This window comes from Anomaloglossus baeobatrachus, chromosome 2 (genome assembly GCF_048569485.1).
Source record: "Anomaloglossus baeobatrachus isolate aAnoBae1 chromosome 2, aAnoBae1.hap1, whole genome shotgun sequence".
NCBI lineage: Eukaryota > Metazoa > Chordata > Amphibia > Anura > Aromobatidae > Anomaloglossus > Anomaloglossus baeobatrachus.
The window spans coordinates 165,516,260-165,537,533 of record NC_134354.1 but is presented as its reverse complement, the minus strand read 5'-3'; the positions used below and the strand labels follow the sequence as shown (position 1 = coordinate 165,537,533).

At 39.3% G+C, this 21,274-nt stretch overlaps 1 protein-coding gene across 4 annotated transcripts in view; it reads left to right on the top strand.

Annotated features, from left to right (window-relative positions):
- Positions 1 to 21,274, top strand: part of NLGN4X (neuroligin 4 X-linked) — a 574,976-nt gene that overhangs the window by 470,594 nt on the left and 83,108 nt on the right. For all 4 annotated transcript variants that reach the window (XM_075335480.1, XM_075335476.1, XM_075335478.1 and 1 more), the window contains one exon: positions 9,969 to 10,154. In XM_075335480.1, the coding sequence (XP_075191595.1) occupies positions 9,969 to 10,154 (186 nt within the window). The remainder of the gene's footprint in view (positions 1 to 9,968; positions 10,155 to 21,274) is intronic.

Genomic DNA, 21,274 nt, shown 5'->3' with positions numbered 1-21,274 from the left:
GAACTATATGGGGAGAGGAGCAACATAAGGTGGCAGCTATGTGGGGAAAGACCACATAAAATGGGAACTATATGGGGAGAGGAGCCACATAAGATGGGAGCTATATGGGGAAAGACCACATACGATGGGAACTATATGGGGAGAGGAGCCACATAAGATGGGAGCTATATGAGAAAAGGAGACGTATGGGACAGGATCTGCAGGGGAAAAGGAGCACATGGGATGAGATCTGCTGGGGAAAGCGGCCATAATGGGATGAGATCTGCAGGGGAAAGAGGCCATAATTGGATGAGATCTGCAGGGGAAAGAGGCCATAATGGTATGGCATCTGCAGGGGAAAGAGGCCATAATGGGATGGGATCTGAAGAGGAAAAGAGGCCATAATGGGATGGGATTTGCAGGGGGAAAGAGGCAATAATGGGATGGAATCTGCAGGGGGAAAGAGGCCATAATGGGATGGGATCTGCAAGGGAAAGAGGCCATGATGGGATGGGATCTGAAGGGGAAAAAGGCCATAATGAAATGGAATCTGCAGGGGAAAGAGGCCATAATGGGATGGGATCTGAAGGGGAAAGAGACCACATGGGATTGGATCTGTGGGGGGAAAGAGGCAATAATGGGATGGGATCTTCAGGGGGGGAGAGACCACATGGGATGGGATCTGTAGGGGAAAGCAGCCACATGGGATGATATCTGTATGGGGAAGGTCGTCCGTTCCAATGTTAGTAGGGCTCCTTTAGTAATAATTTTTAAAAATTGTAGAAAAAAACGTTTAATACAATATGACTGAGAGTGACTGGAACAACTGGTACTGGACAGGAGAGTGAAGGTATACGAGGGGAAGAAGGGGAAAGTGATTATACTTTAAATTACTTGGATTGAAAATGGGTGTGGCTAACAAAATGGGTGTGGTTATCAAATGGGTGTGTTTTTCAAATTGGCAGAGTTTACAGAGAACCTGTTGTTAAAAATTTGAATCCCACCCCTGGGTAAATCAATTGACACACAGATAATAGATAGATAGATAGATAGATAGATGGATGGATAGATAGATAGATAAATAGATAGATTTGCATTCTATTACAATTTCTAGTCACTGTCAAATCTATAAAATTGATTTATGTCTATATGCAGAGTTTTTCTAAGAGAAGATAAAAGACTAAATAATCTTTATTACAGAAGAATAGAACAGAATGTGCATCATTAATTCAAAATTAACAAGCCATTTCACAGACATGGAAATATTCTGAAGAAGTTTGATTATTCACACAAAAGTATTCAAATGTGCTAAACCAATTAAAATGTGTTAGAAATTAAAACAATGTAAATATGTGTTTGGACAATTATGGTGATGGAAAGCAAAAATACAGTTTTCAGACTAAGGTCATCTTTTTTTATAAAAGTAAAAAACAAGATGCCAAGCTATTTTTTTCTTCTGAAAATTATCTTCAAATGTTAACTATATTTTCCCTCTATCTGAATACTAATAAACTGATTAACTGCTGTTCTAATTGCTCGAAATACTAAAAAAGAAGCATCTACACCATTGATTTTTTTTGTCAACAACTGTATTTTTTATTTTTAACTGCATGAAGTAAAAATTTGTGAAGTAAATGTAATGATTTCATGGAATTTTGGGGGGATTAATTGAACCTGGAAAATTCAAACTATGTGCTGTTCAGTTAGTCTAAAGTGGCCTGTCACCGTTTTACAGGTGCCATACAAAATTCCCCATTATGACTTTCAGTTGTTCCATGAATTGATACAGCCCTAAAGGAAGGAGTATAATAGTCTGTACAATTGCAGAAGCATGGAATTCAGCAGCCATTTTATGGTGAATAAGAATGGTGAATTGACATCACAACCAGGGATGGGCGAACCCGTACTGTAAAGTTCAGGGTTCGTACCGAACATTTAGTGTTCATGCACAAGGTCCCAAACATTAGTTTTGTTTTAGGGTTTGGGTTCAGTTCGGATCCAGTTCGGGTCCAGGGGCTGTAAAAAAAAAACCCTGACGTAGTTCAACGCCAAGCATCTCTTTATCTCTGCCAGATCTGTGTGAGGACTGGAGACAAACACATGTCTCCTTACACAGATGAGCAGGCACAGTCAGCTGTGCCCCCAAATAACCTCCACTGACTGCAGGATTACAGGACCTTCCATGATGTCATAGGCATGTGACAAATCGGGTGTGAATGTTGTTACTTCGTAGTTTACAGGACCTTACATGAAATCATAGCCATGTGACCAGTCTGGTGTTTATATTGTTACCTCATGGGTTACAGGACCCTCCATGATGTCATAGCCATGTGACCAGTCTGGTGTGAATGTTGTTGTTATGTCACTGCAACACTGCCGAAAGTGAGCGCTTGTCGGCGGTGAAAGTGGTGATGTCAGCTGTGCCCTCGGCTAACCCCAACTCTGACGTCAGCGCTCTCACTGCCGACAAGTGCTCACATTCCGGCAGTATTGCAGTGACGTCAGTCGAGGTTATCCGGTGGTCATACTGTGGATTTCCTGATGAAGAAGTGGGGATACACTTTGAAATGCGTTGAATAAAACCACCTTATATTATACTTCTCCTGGACATGTGTCGTGTCTCCAGCAGCGCAGTAACGGTTCCATATTTAAAGTGTTCCCAGTGTTATTTGGCTTCTTTAGCATGTGGACTCTGCAGCAGCTGGTTACAGGCTTTATTTCTGGTTGTGGGATACACAACCTAATAAGGTGAGCACATTCCCTTATTACTTTTATTCCTTGTTACTGGGTAAGACCCTATTGCATTTTTTTTCCCTCGAGCATTTTACAGAGGTTACCCGGGGGCTCAGCTGACAGGCCTCAGCTGTGCACTCAGATTTAAGTCTTTAACAGCTCTCAGCTGAGTCTGTACCTTAGTCTGTGTGAGCAGACCTGTCTGTCTACTCACACAGATTTAGAGTCCTAAATGTCTTCTGTTTTATTTCTGATACAGAAAATTTTTCTCTGTGTTGTTTTATTTTACTGTTAAAATAACAGACAATCACAGATGCTGTCACTTAGTGGGCATCTGTGATTGGATGCTGGCATAACCTAAAACCAGCCCATACATTCTAGCATGTAGAATGTATGGGGAGATTCCAGGTTACTCCAACAGCCAATTACAGATGCCCATTCTGAGTGACAGCATCTGTGATTGGCTGTTGGGTCCCTCACACATATAGTAGTGTAAAATATAAATAAATAATTTAAAAAAACACAGTGCTTCGTGGTACTTTTGATTCTCAGCACAGATAAAGCGGATAGCTATGGGCTGCCACCCCCATCTGCCTGGCTTTACCTTGCTTGGCAATCAAAATAGAGTGAAGCCCATTCACCTATTCATTATTTTTTTAATTATTTAAAAAAATAAATAAAACAAAAATGTGTGGGCTTCTGCCATATTTTGAGCGCCAGTCAGGTAAAACTAGGCAGCTGGGGACTGGGATTCTTTGCAGCCCACAGCCACCCCTGGAAATGGCGCATTGGTTCTTAGTAAAATTTCCTGGTTCGTCCAGCGGCCCTAATGGCAGTGGCATGCTGGGTGATAAAGGGCTTAATAACAGCTTTGTATTCTCAGCTGGTACTATGCCCGAAATTCATGGTGTCACACCAAATAAGACATAACCACCATGAATTTCTAGTAAACAGTAAAAAGAAAAACACAACACATATAAAAAATGTTTTATTAGAAATAAAACAAAAAAATTTAGAGACTCCATCTTTATTATATAAAAAAATAAATTGTCCAACGTAGTCCACAGGGAGAGCAATGTCATCTCTGCTTCATCGCTCAGTACAGACAAACGTCTATCCAGAGCGAGAAGCAGGCTGACAGTGACAGTCAAAGTTCAATCCATGGCTAAGCCATGGACTCAGGTGAATCCTGATGTCACCGCAAACATGGCCGAAAACAGCCAAAGACTGCCAAGTGATGAGCAGTGCAGTGAATACCAACAGAAGTTAATGATCGGACCAGGAAGCAGAAGCGGCCGGGATACAGCAGCCGTTCGGATCTGCATGACGCGTCGCGGGAGCGGTAAGTATAATGACAATGTTTATTATTAACTATATTCTTTATTTACAGACCCACTGAGTTTGGGGTTCAGACGCAAGTTCACGTTATCTGAGAACCCAAACTCAAACCTTTGGGTGAGTCTCCCGAACACGAACATTGGGGGTTCGCCCATCACTATTCACAACTTGCAACTAATCCAGGATGGGTAGAGAAAGCCATTAAACACTGACTAAAGTGAACAGATTGGGTGTGACAGAAAAGCATTGAAGAAAATTGTGAGGAAAAGATAATAATAGAGATTTAACTAATAAGGAGAGAAATGGAAGAGTCATTCTGTTATACCATTTTTTCACCATTAAACATATGTTGAGGTCACTATGAAATTTCTAAGGCTGAGTTTGTGCTAAAGAGCTTAAGAGGGTTTTGAACAAAGAACTCAGTCATGTCTTTCCATTCCAATTGAAGTCATTTCAGTATTATCAGTTTATGTTAAGTTTATTTGCCACAAATCAATTTTTTCATATATTTGGCAAAGTTCACAAATTCAAATTTTAAAAGATTTATCTGTAATAAAAATAAATGAATAAAACAATTATTGAAGGCTTATTTTATTATTTAAACCTACAAGATAAAACCTGAAAATATGTAGGATATGTTAAACACTTACATAGTTTTATGAACTAATCCGTATGTTCAACTACTTAAAGAGAACCTGACATCAGAATTATGTGTTTTAAAGTAAAGGTGTGGTTATAATGATGCTGGTATAATGGTTCAATAGTTGTCTTCAATGAAGAAATCTGCATCATGGTTGTTGTTTAATCATCATTAGAAGTTTGCTTTTACTAAACGTTCAATGCATTGGGGCGGGAATAGGAGGTGGAACTGTGGGTAGGGACTTCGACTCTGCCCCAGCTTCTCCACTACCAATGGTCTATGTATCTTCCTCTTGTTTTAAACTTCACACCGACACCGTCCTAGCAGCACACTTGTGTAGATTGATCTCCTGGCAGGCTTCAATAAAATGCTGTTGATGGAGTCACATGCGCAGATTGACCTCCTGGCGGTTTTCAGCTAAATGGTGTCTGTGTTAGAGCATGCACAAATTGAGATCTTAGCTCATTATTGAAAGTAACCCTTTTATTTGCAAAAACAATATTCTATAAATAAATTAAGGTATCTAGAGGGTAAATCTATTTCAGTGCTTTAATTTATTTATCCTTGGTTTTCATTTATATTGTTTCTATGGTGAGATCTTATGACTTGAAGTCTTAATAGAACACATTTGGGGAAGAGGGTTAAAACAATGTATTAGACAAAAATAAGAGGCAAATTAACCTTAGCACTTCATCATAAGATTTGACAACATTAAATATCAAGAATATTTTCAATAAAACCTATAGATCACCTTGGGAAAAAATAACCCTTCATACAGCTCCATCAATTTAAAAATAAAATATGTTACCAGTCTCATAAAATTTTGACAGAAACCATATTTTATTTTTACAAACAACAGATTTTTTTTCATTACTTAAAAATTCTTTGCAGGTTTGGTATCACTGTAATAATACTTATCTGGCAGATCATTTTACCCTGTCATTTTTACCATGCGATGACTACTGTTAAAACAAACCCAAATTAACAATGGCAGAAATGCATTTCACCATTTTCCAGTACATTGAATGATAAAATGAATGATGTCATTTGAAACTACAACTTGTCTTGCAAAAATCGAGCCCTTCTCTGACAATGTCAACATAAAAATGGAAAAGTAATGTCTTTTGGAATAAAGGTAGAAAAAAACAAAAGTATAAAAAATAAATAAATAAATAAAAAAATGGCCCTGTTGTTAATTTGTAAAATATTTATTCAGGCTTATTATGAAAAGGCGTTATACATATATAAACATATATAAATAGAATCTGTAAAAATACATATATTTTAAAAATACATGTAAAATTTAATTAAAACCAATATCATTGCCCTACTGAAATGCTAAGTTTTCCATTAAATTATTCCGCTATAAGTTATAATAAGATAGCTTGAGTATAAATCAATAACTAATTACAAATAAACACCTAAAGAAATGTACTGCAATGCAGACTGCATGACAAGTACTTAATGATTACATTTTAATTGGATTCTTGAGGCTCATTACACTTGTCTAGTTAAATCTGTAAATATATTATTGGTAAATAGATATGTTTTTGCTGTGTTTTCTCTATTTTTCAGTCTGCTTTAGTATTCTCTTTTTCTCTGCACCCAGATTACACCATATTTTTATTTAGAAATGATGTTTAAAAGCTAAAATAAAATATTGTGTTCACTGTAATTCTAAAGAAAATCTAATGTTTATTAAATGCAAATGTAATAAGAATTTTCTGTTATTAAATGCTCCCACTGATTTTTTGGGAAGCAGATATTTATTAGCGTTTTTACAATTTCAATTTTGTCCTCAGAGCTTCATCAGCTTTATTTTTCTGTTTTCAGCTTCTCCTAACAAACAAAAATGGAAATCAGACAGCCCTAGGATGTAACTAGGATTGCGTCCAAATCCTGTCCAATTTTTCCACGGACCAATAGACTTGAATTTGCAAGTTTGATACTAGGCAAGGCTGAAAAATGAACAAAACCCCAGATAAAAATAATATGGACATATATCCTGGTTTACATAAGTAAAAAGCAATAATACATATAAATAAATAACATAGGGTACTTAGCAAACACTATTTTTTATTAAAAAAAAGCTTAAATCCATCTTACCGCGACAAGGTATAAACTGTCTGCCCTTATTCTCAATGAGGTCTGTTCTGATATATGGTAAGGCTTTTAGAGAGTGTTGGTACTGTGGTCTATTTAGGTACACCTTGTCGTGGTGGGATGGCTTTACACATTTTTGATCAAAAATAGTGTTTTCTAAATATCCTATGTTATTTAAATGCACAATAGTTTTTACTTATTTACAGCAGGGTATACTGTATGTCCATGTAATTTTTGTCTTAGGTTTTGTTTTTTTAGTGGCCAATGCAAGCATGCGCATATAATTTACATGTATACCAATTCATACTCCAGCTCATTCTTTTGGCTTTGCTTCAGTCTCTTGTAATCAGTAAAAATAGGGTGTGGCCACCTATTTACTGAGCTAGGCATTTCATTTATAATGGCTGGATGTCCATAGTCGGCACCCAGTGACTCTCTGCCCTTACAAACATTGAGGACTGTTCTGACACATGGTGAGATTTTAACAGAGTGTAGATCAGTGCCAATTTAAGTATACCTTGGTGGTATGGCTTTCTGCTTCTTTGATCAATAATAGAGCTTGATATGTACCCTATGTTATTAATTTAAGTGCACTATTACTTTTATTTTTATCTTATTTTTTTTAATAGCATGTGTAAACAAGGGCATATAATTTGAATGTATGCCAAGTCATACACAGGCTCATTCTTTTGATTTTAGTAGGATGAAAAATACACAAGTCTATGTTTGTTTTGAAGACCGCTTGCTTAAAAAAAATTCAGATGTGATCATGAAATAAATCATACTACTCTTTTGCTTGAATTTTATACATTAAAATCATTAATAAAACATGTACAAGAATCATGGATGTCTATGAGCACTTAGGCAACCATCATGCTGTCAAAGTTTTCCTCCAGTGTACTTGAAGTACTTGTAAGGCCAGAGTCACACTTGCGTATGACTCGGCGAGTCTCGCATCGGTATCACCCGACACAGCCGCACATTCTCGGACAGGAGCGGGTTAGCTGTATAGAAATACAAACAGCTGAGAAGTTCCTGTCCATAGAATGTGTGGCCATGCAGGGTGATGTCAATGCGAGATTCGCCGAGTCATACGCAAGTGTGACTCTGGTCTTACGCAGAGCTACACATATCTGCACGTATATGAAATTAGTGAGTGAATGGTGAACATAACACTTTTCCTGTGATCAAGTTGTGATTTCAACAAAAGAATGACAGGAAAATTAAGAATGAATAAAATGTCACCCTATAGTATTTTTTTGCGTGATCAAAGGACTATCAATGAAAATCAATATATGGATTTTTGTTATTACTAATAATTTTGTCTCTTAAAAGCCTCTGTAATTCACCAATTGATACTTAGATTTTGCTTATGATTTTCTAAGAACAGTAATTTAAATATCCTCCTTTACTCCTCTTTGGTCAGATCTCATCTGGAATATTGTGTTCAATTCTGGGCACCACATTTTAAAAAAGACAGCAACAAACTGGAGCAAGTTCAGAGAAGAGTGACCAGAATGGTGACTGGTCTGCAAACCATGTCCTATGAGGAACAGTTACAGGATTTAGGATTGTTTAGCTTGCAAAAGAGAAGACTGAGAGGAGACCTAATAGCTGTCTACAAATTTCTTAAGGGCTGTTACACTGTAGAGGGATCAGTTTTATTCTCATTTAAACAAGGAAAGACTAGAAGCAATGGGATGAAACTAATGGGGAGGAGACACAGATTAAATATTAAAAATAACATTTTTGACAGTGAGGGTGATGAACGAGTGGAACAGGCTGCCACAAGAGGTTGTGAGTTCTCCTTCAATGGAAGTCTTTAAAAAGAGGTTGGATGGACATCTATCTGGGATGATTTAGTGAATCCTGCTTTGAGCAGGGGGTTGGACTAGATGACCCAGGAGGTCCATTCCATCTCTAACATTTTATGAAATGATACATTAACGCATTTGTTTAAATTTAAAACAATGCACAATGAGAGGATAAAGCTGTATCAATTACAGTTCAGAAAAAAGTGTTACTCACCACGTCCCACAATGTAATTATTCATTGCATTGCTTTCTTAATTTAATCAGTGGAAAGTTCAGAAAAGGACACATACAGCAATGTGATCTAAATAACAGAAAAATGGAAAATACTAATTAGGATTAAAAAATGAAGGATCACATATTCTGACTTAGCTGTTTTTTTATAGATGCAAGCACAAAAAATAGCTATTTTCTGGAAAATATCGACGACTACGTTGCAGATTTTCTTAGCAAATATTTTGTCAGATGTTCATTAATAATATTTTGCGTTTTTGCTGATTTTCAAAAATGGCAACAGCAAACCATTTATATAAATGTTTGAATCAGTAGAATAAAAGAAAAAGGAGCTAGTAGATCAAATCTTATAAATTTGTAAATATGTCATAAATAACCAGTGTCATTACTTTGACAGACTTACTTTCTGTAATAGTCATAAATTATCGTTCCAAAGCAAAAGTCCCAATCTTCATGAAAACAAATCTCAAGAATTGCAAATCAAATACCTAATTGTATAGCCATTATAATTTTGCTTTACCATAGTAAATCCATATAAATTTGTTTGTGTGGTCCATGACTCGTCTTCAACAATTGTTGTGTATATTTTTATTTATTGCTTATCCTTCATTCTCTTGCCAATTTGCTTTGTTTTTCCATGGCACCAGCATTCCTCCTAGCTCACTAAAGTCTTTTTAATTAGGTAAAGACTAAATAAGGAGTTTAACTTATTAGTTCTAAGTGCATGGTCTGAAACCACATGAAATAACATGGTGCAATACTATCTTGTTTCGACCATTCTGCGCTTATAGGATGGTTTGGTCCACAGTAAATAGAGCTTAGCCTAGCAGAAAGTTGCTGGATGCTAGGCCATTTCCACTGGAAATGTTGAAAATGTAATGTGCCTTATAGAATAGCAACCTACTTAAACTAAGTATTTGTGCATTAGCAAGTAGGAATATTCAATTGATTGAAAAATAAATCTGCAAATATTTTCATATTTATATTTTGTAAATGTGTTCAGCTTTAAAAAATCAATGTATAATATAGATATAGTATTTTTGATATATGACTTTTTTCTACAATTACTTTGAACTTGTATTGTCATTATTCTTTTCATCTTATGTATATATATTCTTTTCTTATCATAGGATTTTTGAGTACAGGGGACCAAGCAGCAAAAGGGAATTATGGTTTACTTGATCAAATACAAGCTTTACGATGGATTGAAGAAAATATTGGAGCTTTTGGAGGTGACCCAAAGAGAGTTACAATTTTTGGCTCTGGGGCTGGAGCATCCTGTGTAAGCCTATTAACCTTATCCCACTACTCAGAAGGTAATACTGTTAAATACATATTTTAATTGCTTTACTTCCTGCTGTCTAAAACTGCAATTGGTAAAAATTTTGTAAAGTTGCATTTTTCAATGGAATGCGTGCATGGCAACAATATTAATCAAGCAAAAGAAAATAACCTTTTTCTTTATATGAAGCCCTCAAATATAATGCTCACATAAGATACAGTATATCCACTTATCAGATTAAAGCCCTACTCCAGCGGTTTTTAAATTTCAGTGCTGGAGTTGTGCTTTATATCTAAGTCCCCTGCCACCTGTCCCCGTCTTCATCTGTTTCTAGCGTTGCTCCATTCAGTCTCCGGCGATTGTGATTCAAGGAGGTCACAACTCAATGTAATGCTATAAAAGCCTTATTGTGGCCTCTTTCTGGATCTCATAGATTTGCATTGAGCGCTTGTGATGTAATTTCTGACTTCAGGATAGTCAAAAGTTACAAGCACTAGAAGATATAATGCACCACTCCATGGGTGAAAAAAAATGCCTGGAATGGTGTGTAAAATCACCTTAATATTAAGTAAAAGTAACAAAAAAGGAAAATTGCATTTTGGTTAGGTTATAAGTTATTATCCCCTTCTTGTACCTCAACATAATTGAGAGCAAATATTTTCCTTAATGTGGCAATATCATTAACATGTGGGGGTGGCACACTTTTTTCTCTATTTTTCAACTTCTTAATCAGTGATTTGTTACTGACCAAGCTTTGCTTTAAACCAAAAAATATTAGTCTCTTCCTATAATTTTTACTTAACTTTTGTAATTTAACTAAATACAAAGTGAATGAACTTTAAATCTTATTGAAATTAATATTTTGTGTCACCAGTAGAGATGAGCGAACCGGTCCCGGTTCGGCTCGAGGCCGGTTCGCCGAACGGGGGTCCCGTTCGAGTTCGGTTCGTCGAACGTTCGACGAACCGAACTCGAACGTATAGGCTATAATGGGAGGCAATCACAAACACATAAAAATGCATTATAAATGTACACAAACAGTTAATAAACATTGCCATAACACTTACCGGTCCTCGCGATCCCTTCTGCACTCTGTCTCCTGCCGCTATTCCATCCGATGATCGCTGAATCCTCCCGGTGACCTGCACTGCCAGCAGAGAAGCAGGACCTATCGTGACGTCAAAATAGCCATGTGACCAGTCACGTGGCTATTATCTCATTGGCTACAGACTGGTCACATGACTATGACACGTCATGTAGGACCTGCGAGTGCATCTCTCCGGTACACGGTGCACATATGTGTATCGCCGTGTACCGGCGACATGCTCTAGCACACGGTCGACTCCCCGTTCCGTTAGGGACCGGCTGACACAGCCGGTCATTAACGGAGATCACCGTTGCCATAGCAACGCAGTTAGCGGTGACGTCACCGCTAACCGCGGCTCCGGGAGCACCGTTGCTATGGTAACGCGTCTGTCAGCGTTACCGCTAGCAGCCAGCAGTGATCACTCACGGAGTGAAGGCTGCACGCTGCTTCCCGATTGTAGTGAGCATTGTAGTTAGGATGGAGGTTCCCCAGCCCCAAGTGATGCCCCTCACTACAATCGTCACTACTACTACACTAGAAAGAAAGAAGACAGAAGAGTAGGATCGTGGAGGGCTGACAGGGGTAATAAAGATGGAGTCTCTAATGTGTCTGTGTATTTATTTCTATTAAAGTATTTTTTCTCTGTGTGGTGTCATTTTTTAACCCTTTATTGGAGATTCTTAATGGCCGGGTCAAACGTGCCTGACATTAAGAATCTCTGGCTTAATACTGGCTGGTAAAACAAAGCCAGTATTAACTCATGATTACCCAACAAGCCACCCGGCTCCAGGGCTGTTGGAAGTGTTGGATACAGCGCCAGATGATGGCGCTTCTATGAGAGCGCCATTTTCTGGGACGGCTGCGGACTGAAATCCGCAGTAGAGGCGCCCACAAACCTCGGGCTAACCTGTGCTGCGGAATCCAATCCCCAGCTGCCTAGTTGTACCCGGCTGGACACAAAAATAGGGCGAAGCCCACGTCATTTGTTTTTTAATTATTTCATGAAATAAGTGAAATAATTAAAAAAAACGGGCTTCCCTATATTTTTGGTTCCCAGCCGGGTACAAATAGGCAACTGGGGGTTGGAGGCAGCCCGTGGCTGCCAGCTGTACCTGGCTAGCATACAAAAATATGGCGAAGCCCACGTCATTTTTTTGGTGGGCAAAAAACTTCTGCATACAGTCCTGGATGGAGTATGCTGAGCCTTGTAGTTCTGCAGCTGCTGTCTGCTCTTCTCCATATAGACAGACAGCAGCTGCAGAACTACAAGGCTCAGCATACTCCATCCAGGACTGTATGCAGAAGTTTTTTGCCCCCTGAAAAAATTATGTGGCTTCGCCATATTTTTGTATGCTAGCCAGGTACAGCAGGCAGGTACGGCTGCCCCCAACCCCCAGTTGCCTATTTGTACCCGGCTGGAAACCAAAAATAAAGGGAAGCCCTTTTTTTATTATTTCATGAATTTCATGAAATAATTAGAAAATAAATGACGTAGGCTTTGCCCCATTTTTGTGTCCAGCCAGGTACAACTAGGCAGCTGGGATTGGAATCCGCACCACCGGTTGGCCTGAGCTTTCTGGGCCCCACTGCTGCGAATTGCAGTCTGCAGCCACCTCAGAAAATGGCATTTTCATAGAAGCGCCATCTTCTGGCGCTGTATCCAACTCTTCCAGCACCTGCCTGCTATACCTGGCTAGCATACAAAAATATGGCGAAGCTCACGTCCTTTTTTTGTAGCTTTTTGGCAAAAAAAAAAAAAAAATGCTTCCCTGGATTTTCCATTGCCAGTGAAGGTAACACCAAGCAGTGGGGGTTAGCAGCCAGTAGCTGCTTGGATTACCCTTAGCTAGCAATACAAAAAATGCAGTGGGAGCTAACATATATTTTTTTTAATTATTTATTTAAATAACTAAAAATAAAATGGGCTTCCCTGTATTTTGATTGCTGGACATCACAGTGCTGTAAAAATAAATCTTTAAAAAAATGACGTAGCGCTCCGCGGTATTTTTGATTCTCAGCGCAGATAAAGCAGACAGCTATGGGTTGCCACCCCCATCTGCCTGCCGTTACCTTGGTTGGCAATCAAAATACAGGGAAGCCCATTAATTTTTTCTATTTAAAAAATAGTTAAAAAAAAAAAATTACGTTGGGTCCCCCCATTTTTGATAGCCAGCTAGGGTAAAGCAGACGGCTGTAGCCTGAAAACCACAGCTGGCAGCTTTACCGTGGTTGGGGATCCAATGTGGAGGTCCCCTCAGGCTCTTTTTTATAATTATTTTATAAATATTAATAATTACACAATAAAAGTAGGGGACCCCCCAAATTGGATCACCAGCCAAGGTAAAGCGGACAGCTGTGGTCTGGTATTCTCAGGGTGGGAAGGTCCATAGTTATTGGGCCTTCACAGCCTAAAAATAGCAGGCCGCAGGCACCCCAGACGTGGCGCATCCACTAGATGCGCCAATCCTGGCGCTTCACCCCAGCTCATCCCGTGCCCTGGTGCAGTGGCAAACGGGGTAATAAATCGGGTTGATACTAGCTGTAAAGTCACCTGAGATCAAGCCCAGCAGTTTGTGATGTCATGGCGTCTATTAGATACCCAACATCATAAACTGTCAGTACTAACAAAAACAAAAAATCGACAAAAGAAATTTATTTGAAAAAACAGTCCCCAAAACATTTCCTCTTTCACCAATTTATTGTAAGAAAAAAAATAAAGGGGTCCCACGACGACTCTGGACCGTCTAGAATATGGGGGGGAGACACTCAGGGAACGTATCCCCCATTTTCTAGGAGTGCGGACCCTTCATGTGAGGAGTGTGGGTGCAATGAATCTGCACTCACTCTCCCCGGGTCCACAGCAGCAGAGTCCATGTCGTAATGGTTGCTACCAAAGCTGCAATGCCCTGCTCATGAGGTAAGGGCATGCCTAATCAGGAGAACTACTGTAGAGGAAGCTCTGCTCACTGGTATATAGGTGCTCAGAGGTAATAATAGATAAAATTAGTGAGTAACCTCGGCACTCTATATCTCCCAGACTAAGTCAGTAAGTCACAACGGATAGTAATGCAAAATCACTCTTTATTGGTCCGTATTAAGAAAAAATTTTTTTCATAAGCATATATGTTTTTGTCCAAAACAAGTTACAAATGACGTTTCGGCCTGAGCCTTCGTCAGATTGGACTTATCTGCATGTAATCATGAAAAATGACAATAATCAGTATCACATAAGAGTGAGAGAACAATAACATAAACTCGAACAATGTAGAGGTACAATTGGGATGCAGCAAAAAAATTGCAACACAGCAAGAAATGAAACACATGATACAAATGTCATAATACAGTACAAGGACAATATAGTAATGACAAATATGGGGTCAGAGTAGGCTTAGACAGCTCTGGTACGAAAAAGATGTCAATCATGAAGTAACATGTGCAGTAGGTGTAGAGCTACACTATGCATGGCAGAGCTAATGGGTAGACCGACCATAGAAAAAGTAGAGAAAAAGTGGAGAAAAAGTGGAGAATAAGTGGAACATAAGAGGAGAAAAAGTGGAGAAAAAGTGGAGAAAAAAGTGGAGAAAAAGTGGAGAAAAAGTGGAGAAAAAGTGGAGAAAAAGTGGAGAAAAAGTGGAGATTAAGAGGAGAAAAAGTGGAGAAAAAAGTGGAGAAAAAGTGGAGAAAAAGTGGAGCATAAGTGGAGAAAAAGTGGAGAAAAAGTGGAGCATAAGAGGAGAAAAAGTGGAGAAAAAAGTGGAGAAAAAGTGGAGAAAAAGTGGAGCATAAGAGGAGAAAAAGTGGAGAAAAAGTGGAGAAAAAGTGGAGCATAAGAGGAGAAAAAGTGGAGAAAAAGTGGAGAAAAAGTGGAGCATAAGAGGAGAAAAAGTGGAGATTAAGAGGAGAAAAAGTGGAGAAAAAGTGGAGCATAAGAGGAGAAAAAGTGGAGAAAAAGTGGAGAAAAAGTGGAGAAAAAGTGGAGCATAAGAGGAGAAAAAGTGGAGATTAAGAGGAGAAAAAGTGGAGAAAAAGTGGAGCATAAGAGGAGAAAAAGTGGAGAAAAAGTGGAGAAAAAGTGGAGAAAAAGTGGAGAAAAAGTGGAGATTAAGAGGAGAAAAAGTGGAGAAAAAGTGGAGAAAAAGTGGAGCATAAGAGGAGAAAAAGTGGAGAAAAAAGTGGAGAAAACGTGGAGAAAACGTGGAGAAAAAGTGGAGAAAAAGTGGAGAAAAAGTGGAGCATAGGAGGAGAAAAAGTGGAGAAAAAAGTGGAGAAAACGTGGAGAAAAAGTGGAGAAAAAGTGGAGAAAAAGTGGAGCATAAGAGGAGAAAAAGTGGAGATTAAGAGGAGAAAAAGTGGAGAAAAAGTGGAGAAAAAGTGGAGAAAAAGTGGAGAAAAAGTGGAGCATAAGAGGAGAAAAAGTGGAGAAAAAAGTGGAGAAAAAGTGAAGAAAGAGTGGAGAAAAAGTGGAGATTAAGAGGAGAAAAAGTGGAGCATAAGAGGAGAAAAAGTGGAGAAAAAAGTGGAGAAAAAGTGGAGAAAGTGGAGAAAAAAATGGAGAAAAAGTGGAGAATAAGAGGAGAAAAAGTGGAGAAAAAGTGGAGAAAAAGTGGAGAATAAGAGGAGAAAAAGTGGAGAATAAGTGGAGAAAAAAATGGAGAAAAAGTGGAGAAAAAGTGGAGAGAAAGTGGAGAAAAAAATGGAGAAAAAGTGGAACACCCTTTGGTACCTTTCATGTGGCACTAAGGGGTGCTTAGCTTTGTATTTAGCCAAAAAAATGAAAAAAAAATGACATAGGGTTCCCCCTAGTTTTGTAGCCAGCTAGGGTAAAGCAGACGGCTGCAGCCTGCAGACCACAGCTGGCAACCTCACCTTGGCTGGTAATCCAAAACTGAGGGCACCCCACGCTGTTATTTTAAATTAAATAAATAATTGAAAAAAAAAACACGTAGGGGTCCCCCAAAATTGGATCACCAGCCAAGGTAAAGCAGACAGCTGGGGCCTGATATTCTCAGACTAGGGAGGTCCATGGTTATTGGAATCTCCCCAGCCTAAAAATAGCAGGCCGCAGCCGCCCCAGAAGTGGCGCATCCATTAGATGCGCCAATCCTGGTGCTTCGCCCCAGCTCATCCCGCGCCCTGGTGCGGTGGCAAACGGGGTAATATTTGGGGTTAATACCAGATGTGTAATGTCACCTGGCATCAAGCCCTGGGGTTGGTGGGGTCAGGCGTCTATCAGATACCCGACATCACCAACCCAGTCAGTAATAAAAAAAAAATACACGACAAACACATTTTTATTTGAAAAAACACTCCCCAAAACATTCCCTCTTTAACCAATTTATTAGATTGAAAAACAAATCCAGGTCTGGTGTAATCCAAGGGGTTGCCATGACGATGCACACTGTCCCAGTCAATGAAGAGCAGGATGTTCCCCATTGGCTGGGAGAGCAGTGCAGTGACCTGAGCTAACATCAATGGGTCAGCCCAGGTCACTGCAGGGGGGTGACAAGTGCTGCTGTCAGTGAGGTACATTACCTGCGCTGATCTCCAGCACACTGACAGCCCCTGTCACTGAGCTCAATGACCGCCCGGCGCCTTCACACCAAGTATCGCGAGAGGTCCGTGACGTCACCGCTAGTCAGTCTCGGGTCGGAAGCGATAGGTGATGTGACAAGCGGCGGCCATGGAGGACAGTGACAGCGCTGAGGTCGGGATGGCGGGACTTCATCACCGCAGGTAAGCCGAGCGAGCGGGCGGGCGGGCGGGCGGGGGGGGGGGATGTGGATGTGTGTGTGTGTGTTTGTGTATATGTATGTATGTGTACATGCCGCGGGCAGGAGGGGGTGGAGCGAGCTGAGCGGGAAAGTGTGGGCTTCCTGCACGTAACTAAGATAAACATCGGGTTACTAACCAAAGCGCTTTGCTTGGATACCCGATGTTTATCTTGGTTACCAGCTTGTGGCAGGCTGCCAGCGATGGCTCCTGCTCACTGTAGCTGTAAAAAGCCCTGCTTTTTGCTGCTAGAACCGTTCTCGAACGTATCTAGAACTATCGAGCTTTTAGCAAAAAGCTCGAGTTCTAGTTCGATCTCGAACAGCCCAAAAATCACTCGAACCTAGAACTGGAGAACCACGAACCACGAACCGCGCTCAACTCTAGTCACCAGCCTTTGCTTTCAAAGCAGCATTAAATCATCAATCCTTCTAGTTACAGTTGCACGCACCTTTTGAAGAAACTTGTCAGGAAAGTGTAATGAATGTGTTCTTCCAGGGAAGACCTCCAGTGAGTCTGGAATCAGAAGGTCACAGCACCTTGTTGCTTGCAGATCCACTGCTGGGACTTGAATGACATCTTCATGCTAGTAACTCCCTTTCCTGCCTGGCTGCTGGCTGTAACGTTTAATCCCAAGTGCAGCTCTTTGCAATCACTCCCCTTCACTATTTAAATTCATGTGCCTGAACAGGTGATGTCGATGAGAGAACCTGAATCATAATTTCTACGTTGGCCCCTTTGGAAGCAGGCTGCTTTGGAAAAAGTGTTTTCTGTGCAGCTATGGTGTTAGCTGCATTGAAGCTGTCTGAAGTGTTATTCCTTTTCATATCTACTTCCCAGGTCTGTTTTTCTACCCTTGTGTTTCTGTAACTTCCAAAGACAATTGACCCGAAACATCATAAAATGAATAATTTTATTGGACACACATACATATATCAACATTAAACATTGTGTTTCTGTATTGTAGAGGCAAGACTAGTGCTCTCATCAGCCTGCTCACTAGTCAGAGTGAGTTTAGGGCAAGTGAGGGTTTAGGAATGTGGTCAGCGATGGAGTGAAAGAACCTGTATAGGGAAGTCAGTGAGTGCAGGGTACACCTGCAAATGAGTTCAGGTGGTGACCCCGCTCCTCTCTCCCTAACACCAGGTGTCTCCGTTGAATCATGGCCCATGTTCCCTGTGTATTGTTTAACCTGATGAGGTTTTCCTGGTATCTGGGAAAACCCTGGTAGTCACCATGGGACATTATCACCAGCTTACCTTTTTTCCCCAAACCTTAAAAGGATCCTGTAAAGGACCATGCTTTCAGGGGTTTCCCAACTATTACAGTAGGTTCATCCGGGAACTTCTCATCTATTGTTAATCCCCTCACAGATATGACTAAGAAAGGATTTCTCTAAATGGTCTGATAACATCTCTATTTTGAGTCATTTCATATTTGTGGACACTGGAAAGGGTATGCTTTCCAGGAATAGTATAATATAATTACACTATATACTGGATAAATACAAAAGATGTACAGTATATGGACATCTATTGGCAGTAACAGTTCCAAAAGCTACACTGTAGGAAAAAATGATGGGACAGGCAAGTAGTTGTCTGGCAGTGTAGGGCTAGCAATGGCAGCATCAGCAGCATCCATACAAATATAGCACTCTAAGATACATGATGCAGCCAGGAGATGTGTGGCTGCTGTTGCTGTGCAGTAGAAGTTGCAAAAGTCTCAAAGGAGAATAAATATAATATCTTAGGGCAAGAAAATTTCTGGGAGTCTAGGATCTGTAACGGTACCCATATATAGCAATAAGGGATACATAACAAGATAGACAGGGATTAGTTGCCCAACTGACTATGGGTCATTGGCACTGGTGGCTGCAGTATAGTATATAAGAAAAAAACGAACAACCATAAGGTCTGACCGAGTGAACATTTATATCAGCCATTGGCAATGCAAATTGGAAATTCCTGCTAAATATTTCATGACCTAATTAAATAACATGCTTACATTTAAAAAAAAGTTTAAGAAAATTGCAATAAATTATTTCTCCAGATTTCTGTTTGCTAAGTTATAACAATTTGTCTTCTGTGCCTTACCTTGTGCAGAAGACTACCAATGAAAGTACCCCAGTAGGTGCCACACAAATTTTATATATGTCAAATATTATGGGAAAACAGACAGTTTAAAGAAAATGGGTGTAAATGAATGAAAATAATTTATTTTAAATAAACCTTTGCCCTTTATGGCCATTAATGTGCATTCTCCTACCTGTAGAATTCCCTACAGTTTATTGCATAAAAAAATTTAATTTCACAAAAAAGGAAAGGCTGAGAGGAAGTGAAACTTTGATACGCAAAGCAAAAATATTTTGTTTTGGAAATATATGTTTGCATTTTGTGCAAAACCCTGCCCATTGATATAATCCTATGCAGGATCGTATCAGGAAAACCAAACCCAGGTAACCCACATGCATGCACAAGACAAAATTATTTCACAGAAAATTATGAGGAAGCAGTGATGCATAGAACACAATGATATTTTTTGTATTTTGTGCTCAGATCGGCACAGGTGTGTTTTTTTCCAATAAATAATAGTGGCTAGATATCATTCTTTGAGGCTGAATGTCTTTTGCAAATGTCAGTGGACTCTAGATGGTTCAGAACTGAGTAGTGTTGCCATGCAAAGGAGGCAATTCTGTCTAACACAAACAGATGACTGAACATGCACACAAAAGGGTAACACAATAAAGAGAGAGGCAGAAGAGTACAGAACTGAGTTGCCAACTGTGTAGAATTTCCAGGATAGTCCATAAAAATTGGTCATTTTTTGCCATGTCTGTTAAAAAAATGAAGATGTCTCTTACAAAAGGCATTAGATGATGACAATGATATTGTTGATGACAACAAAAATACAGTACTACTTTGACTCCATCTCAAGCAATGGTGGTTTAATGGATGAGTGATCTGTGGAAAAATCAATCTTGTGCAAGTCTATATTGGTCAAGCAAGGTCTATGATAGTATCAAGTCATCGGGTTGCTGGTCTTTCTCTTCACATTATTCCTTCTAGTTTGTAGACAATGACATCCTTTTCCATTGATTTCTCTCTATTATGTATTCAAAGTAGGCAATTTGTAGCTCAGTCATCCTTGCTTGTCTGGCTTGATTTTTTCCAAAATTGATTTGCTTTTTCTTCTTGTCATCCATGGTATAATAATCTTCTCCAGCACCACACATTGAAGGTAAAGTCCATTACAATTTTCAGTTCATCGCTGATTAAGTCAAGCATGTCTTGTTATTCCTGGAATTATTCAATATCTTTGTCTTCTTTGTGTTGAGCAGAAGTCCTATATTCACACTCTCCAGCTTGACACTCTGTAATAAGTACTTTATTCCATCTACGCTTGCCACAAACAATTTTTTATTGTCTGCATATTTAACATATTTAAGATTAATGACAATTCCTCCAGTAATTCTAATTCCTTCTTCTTTTTCACCAAATTCAGCCTTCCTTAAAATAGCTTCTACATGTAAAGGGAAGAGAAATAGTGACAGAATGCAGCCTTGTTGGATGCACCGCTCTTTTTTGAACCAAGATGTTTATCCATGTTCTGTTCAGACTGTTGCATCTTGGTGAATAGAAAAGGTCCCATATGAAGCTGATTATATAACTTGGCACACCAATATATTTTGTGGCATTCCAAAGTTTCTGATGATCAACACAGTCAAAGTCTTTACTGTATCTGTTGAAGCAAAGATCTTTTTGTATTCTCTGGCATTTTCCATTTTCCATATCTATCGAATCTTAGCAATTACATCTCTTGTTCCTCTTTATTTTCCAAATACTTTTGGTCCTCTGGCAGGTTTTTGGTTAGGTAATATAGTAACCGTCTTTGTAGGTTCCTTAGTAGTATTTCTAGCATGAAGTATGATCGCATTAGCATGATCATTTCGACAGTCGATAACATCTCCCTTTTTTGGAATAGGAATAAACACCAATGTTGTCAAGTCCTTGAACCATATGGCAGTATCCCATACCTGTTGAGACATGCATATAATGCCATCAAATTATACTTCAGAGGACTGTATTCGCTCTTTTGGAATATTGTCAAATCCAGAAGCTTTGCTGTTCGACAGAAGCTTAATCGCAGCGATGACTTTGTCTTTAAGGATGCTCGGCTCTCTATAATTTCTGGTCTGATTTTCTTACTGTATCCCAAAGTCATTCGTGTACTTGTTCCTTGGTTTGTTCTGGTTCAAATAGTTTGTTCCCTTTGGCCTTTTTTAACATGCCACTCTTGGT